Raw genomic sequence first — 5,742 nt, forward strand, 5'->3', positions numbered from 1 at the left:
TTGAGGCTGGGCTCCTAAACCACTGTGTGGCCTGGTGGCATCTGCCACATTATCATGCAGCTGAGTCTCTCTGACATCACAAATCATCACATTTTCAGATGACTCAGTTCAGTGAGGGTGAATATTGTGAGAGGAGAATTGGAAGAATGCACCAATATGAGAATTAGAGACATAGATAATATTAATATAAGTCCACATAGCTAGGAAACAATGCTAAACACTGAAAAAGGCCATTTATAAGATAGTTCCCCTTTACAATATTTAATGACCAACCATTTCACCCAAGTCTGCAGTTGTTTTTAATTGTTTTATTGATTGACTTTCTGTTTTTTTTGTATTGTGTGCTGTATTTCTCTAAATCATCTGATAAGAGTTGAACTCTTAAATGATTTGAGTCTAAAGATTGAATAAAAATAGTCACACTTTCCATTAAACATGCATTCCAATATGATGGAACATTTAGATTATCTAACAGGATTTTCCATACCTATAGGCAAATACTGTGATATAAATATTGTGATAATAGCCTATTATCAAATTGTCCATACTACCAGGGGTGTAAAAAGTACCCAGAAATTATACTTAAGTGAAAGTATGGGTACCGTCTCAAAATCGTACTCAAGTAAAAGTCAGGGTATCTGGCTAAAAACACACTTGAGTAAAAGTCAAAAAGTGTCTACTTTTAAATGTACTAAAAAGTAAAAGTTTTTCGGACTGTCTATTCTTCTTATAGCAGGTGTTTAATCAAAGATCCCCGCTTTAGTCTTGCACAAGGACCAATCAGCATGGGTATGGGCGGGTTAATTTTACATTGATGGGGATTTGATTGGCGGTTTTTAATGCTGCCACAGGATTAATAACGTTTAAATGTTAGTTCGGCCAGAGAAACAAATATACTAATTAAAATGGTTGGACCTGCGAGATTTGTACTTTGTACTTATGGGTCTGCATTTTAAATGTAAGGAGTAAAAACTATGTATTTTTTCTCTGAAATGTAATTGAGTAAAAGTACAAGTATACAAACCTAATAATACTCGAGTAAAGTACAAATCCCCCAAAACAGTACTTAAGTAATGTAACGAAGTACAATTACTCAAGTACACCCCCTGGTCTTTACATTCGTTTTGGTGTCTACTGCAGTACATAGTCATGCATTTCCTGTATCTACTGACTGACAGATAACTAGTGGAACCTGCTGTGCGGTCTATAAAGGTAGCTTTGAAGCTATCTATGGCTGAGAAACGGTGTCATAAGATGCCAATCGGCTCTATTTCCTTGCTTTAAACATAATGCATGCAAACAAAAAGTCCTGTATTTGTTTGTAGTTACTATTCAGTCATGCCCCGTCTAGTTTGTGTCAGTATAATGTGGTATACTGATCTCTTTGTACTTTTATTTATCATGTAAAATGTTTCTGAGTGTACCGGCTTGAAAGGTGCTATACAAATAAAATGCATTACTCTTTAACAGTCCTCATCATCTAATTTCCCTTTTCACATTGACAATGCTTTATATCGTATCACAACCATATATACATTCAAGTATAAAAAAATAAATAAAGCTATAAAAATAAAAGAAAGTGTCCATAGTGCACACAGAGGAGTGCTTGTTGTGCTATTCGTGGTAGAAGCGAGGCACACAGACTATCAGTCCTATCCCCTCCCTCCCCAGACAGCTACATAGCGTCCCTTCACAGCCCCTGTTCCACCCCGAGCACCGCCCCGAGCATCGCCCTGACCTTACAGACCCCCAGAGAGGCGCGCAGGCCCAGCCAGGAGCAGGCGGGGTAGGAGTGCACGTCGGCCCAGTAGCGCAGCATCTCCCTGGGCGCGATGTGGTGCACGGACACCATGGCCTGGTAGCAGCAGCGTCCGTACGGCACGGCGGGGCCGCCGGAGAACAGTGGACAGTGGGTGGGCAGCAGGCCGGCCGCGCGGGCACACAGGCCCACGAACACGTCCTCGGGCGGCAGCGGGGTGGACAGGGGCGCGGCGGCCGCGGCCAGGGACAGCTTGAGCAGGGCGGAGCGCGACAGGACGTACGCGGTGCCACTGCAGTAGTCCGGGAACACGGCGGGCGGGTACGCGCCGGCGGGCAGATAGTGCTTGCTGTATTGGTCGCGGTCCGGCGCCACGCGCAGGTGCACCCGGCCCAGGTACAGGTCCCCCTGTTCGTACGGGTGGCGACTTCTGTTGAGGAAACGCAGGAGCGCGCTGGGGTTGAACAGCACGTCGTCGTCCACTTTGGCCACGAAGTGCGCCTGCGGGCAGAACCGGCGCGCCCAGCCCAGCATGGACAGTGTCTTCAGGGTGAGGTTGGAGTACGTGTCCACGAAGCGCCCCTGGACCAGGTCTCCCCTCTCACGGGCCTCTTCGATCAGGAGCTTGGAGAGCCCCGGGTCCGAGGCCACCACGCCCACCACGAACAGGGTCATGACCCGCAGGCCCCTGACCTCCACCTCCCCTCCCCAACTGTCCCGGATCGCCTGACGCGCCCTCTGGTTGGCGGGGGCCGAGGTAACCATGGAGATGAGGTACGGCTTGGCCCGTTGACAGACGAGAGGGCTGGGCATCAGCAGGAACTCCTCGGTTCGGGTGGGGAGGACGATGCTCTGGGGAGGGGGGGGGATGATCACCCACGCGTGCGGCTCCACCGCCGTGTTCATGTTCATGGCGGTGACCCAGGACTCGATGGAGTCCACAAAGAGCAGGGCCAGCAGGGCAGCGGTCACCACCGCCACGTAGAGGAGAGGCAGTACCCCGAACCGGCTGCTGCTGCCGAACCACCGGCGCTTTACAAACCGGGGCTTTATACACCCCCACAGCCCCCGTCCCACCATGACGACCTCCAACCTCCACAGTGACGGGCACCACCAGCCAGCCAGAACTCACCCCCCTTTCTGTTACAACAAGGTCTCTCTTCCTTTGTGTTCTTGATGATCAGTAATCCTCTTTCATTCCGTTATACGTTTTTTTTGTGTTGTCTTTGTGTGCGTGTAAATAAAACCCCTTCCAGCCTCGATCTCCTCCTCCTCCCTCTCGTCGTTGATCAGAGAGGTTTGAATCTGCGGCTAGTCGTTGTGGATGATGATGACGAGCCCCCGCCGGACGAGTGGGAGTAGTGTACCCTCCTCCTCCTCCTTGGTGCTGCAGCCTCGCCTCGCACCACATGTCGTGCCGCTGTTCATCACACCGTGGCTGGAGAGAATGTGCTGCTGCTGCAGCGAGGAGCACCGAGGGTACCACTCGTCCGGGGGGAGGGGGGGGGGGGGCATGCACACACACACACAGCGAATATTCCGCAGCTGCGCAAAGGGAACGGTCGATGATCATGAGCCCAACACTAGTGTACAGCCCTGGAGCTGTATGTGTGGCCCCATTCTTTTTAATAAGAGCCTGGTATGAGCGAAAACGGCCAAGCACCGCCTCTTGCTGTAAATAAAGGCGTGATGTTTATGAGCTTTTATCAGATGTTTGCACTTGCACGCACTATTTGTGTTCATTGTTTTGTATATTCGATGCTGCTTGCTTGCCATGTAATTCGACCAAACTATGCTATTCCATGATACCGATATAACTCATTTTGCGTCCTTTACAAGAATATACTTATTTAGACATTCCAAATGTGACGTGCTGCTGCTGTATTATTTGCATGGCAACCGCAAAAGCTGCTTGAGTATAGATATTCACCATGCTTTGATTTATGCCCATGCAATAACCTATGAGGTAGGCTATTGTTGTCAAAATAATTATACTAGTCTTACGTTTTTTGTTGTTGTTGTTAATGTTGTTTGATCATTTGTTTGCTAAACGACTGTTTAATTGTAATGTTAATTTGGGTTTATAGCTTCTGACTCTGTCCCTTGTGGGTTGTGGCTCAGCTTCTCGCTCAGCTCATCCATTCTGTCTTCCTACTGTGTCTTTATGACATCTGGTGGACGTACGCGGTACTGCTTAATACTGACTTGTATTGGAATGTTGGAATTGTATCTATTTATTACAAAAATATTTGCACGACATCCCTACCTCAACCTTGCATTTTTGCATTTAAAAAAGCTTGCATTTGTACTTTATTGTTTGCATTTTGTACTTCACTTTGTACTTTAGTTTGTATATTGTATATTTTGTATAGTGTTTGCTGTTTGGTCTTTATTCTTTTTACTTTTTACTGTATGAAGCACAATCTCAGGGGGCTCATTCAGAACCAAGCATTTCACTGTAATGTACATTATAATGTGACAAATAAAACAAAACTTGAACTTGAATCTCTTTGTATTGTTTTGCATATTCCAGAAATGTGCCCTTATTTGCGGCTGCCCGTCTTCTCACTGGTACCAAAAAGCGTGACCACATTACATCAGTGCTGGCTTCACTCCACTGGCTCCCCGTCCGTTTCCATATTGATTTAAAATTACTGCTGACTGTTTTTAAAGCTCTAAGTGGGCTGGCTCCACTATACATTATACATCGCTGAGCTCCTGCACCACCACACCCTATCCAGGGCCCATGGTCTGCTGACCAGCTGCTGCTGGAGGTGCCCAGGACCAGGCTCAAAACCAGGGGAGACAGAGCCTTCACTGCTGCTGCCCCTCGGCTCTGGAACAGCCTCCCCCCACATTATATCTGCCCAGAGCCTATAGAGGCTTTTAAACCGCTGCTTAAAAAACACCTTTTTTCCCAGGCCTTTGACCAGAGTTAGCCTGCTACCTGTACATTATATGTTTGCTGTTACTCTGGACTTTTTATCTATTTTTCTTGTCTCTTTTATATTGCACCTTGCTCTTGTTTTCTTAGTGTACTATACCTTTTTCTGTAATTTTAGTGTATTTTATTTGTTACTGCATTGTATGTGTTTTTTATTGTGTCCTACCTGTAAATCACTTTGGTTGGCTTTGAGTTATTATGTAAATGTACTATATACAGTAAATAAAGCTGACTTGATTAATTTAACCTATCCTATCTGTTGAGAGTCACAGTTCTTGCGTGACCCCGCAATTGCCATCCCGTCCCCCCTCACAGACGTTATTGGGATAATGCCAGCCTGGGTGACAATCTACAAAGTGACTCGGCAGGGAGACCCACATTTTGGCAAAGTGTGGGCTACAGTGGACACGGAGGGGAAGACCTGCGAATTCTACAAGACTGATTTAATTCTTTTTCCCAAACCAAGCGGAGGGATCAGCAAGCCTGTGGTCGGATCCGCGGGGTTAGGAGGGATCTGCAGAAGTATCCAGTCCAGCCTGTAGTCGAACAAGGGGCCATGATGATCCAAGAGGCCAGGGGAGGTGTCAAAGGCCACAGCCAGCGTGACCAAAGAATGATGACCTCTCGGACACCTGAGGGAACATCCATCTCACCCCCTACCAGATTCTGGTCGGAGTACCAGAATCCTAGACAACCACACCGCGCGCCAAGACGGAGAGGGCCCCAACACCATGTGAAGCCCTACTCCAGAAACACTGAAAATTAAACATATATCTGTTTGAATCAATGTATTAGATTAGCTTGTTAAAAGAATGAGTATGGCCCTGACTTAAGCACCGAGCTGAAAGTCAGTGATTATGAAGAATGTCTTTTGTATTCTTTCTCCCTACTTGTGTAAACCTGTATAACAATATAACTATAGAATATATACCTGTAACTTGTATGGCTATACTATATCTTATATAACCCTAGAGAATGGATAGAAAAGGGCCTCTTGTTACTGTTCGTGACGCCAGGAATGTGGCTACAGTGTGCTGAC

General features: G+C 46.7%; 1 protein-coding gene across 1 annotated transcript; it reads right to left on the minus strand.

The window, feature by feature from the left end:
- Window positions 1-235: 235 nt before the first annotated feature.
- b3galt4 (UDP-Gal:betaGlcNAc beta 1,3-galactosyltransferase, polypeptide 4) lies at window positions 236-3,101 on the minus strand. Its single transcript, XM_084332992.1, has one exon. It carries the CDS (start codon window positions 2,837-2,839, stop codon window positions 1,691-1,693), a length of 1,149 nt encoding a protein of 382 aa, XP_084189118.1. The 5' UTR covers window positions 2,840-3,101; the 3' UTR covers window positions 236-1,690.
- Between the last annotated feature and the right edge of the window lie 2,641 nt (window positions 3,102-5,742).

The sequence above is a fragment of the Notolepis coatsorum genome, assembly GCF_963971535.1.
Source record: "Notolepis coatsorum genome assembly, chromosome: 17".
In the NCBI taxonomy this organism is placed as follows: domain Eukaryota; kingdom Metazoa; phylum Chordata; class Actinopteri; order Aulopiformes; family Paralepididae; genus Notolepis; species Notolepis coatsorum.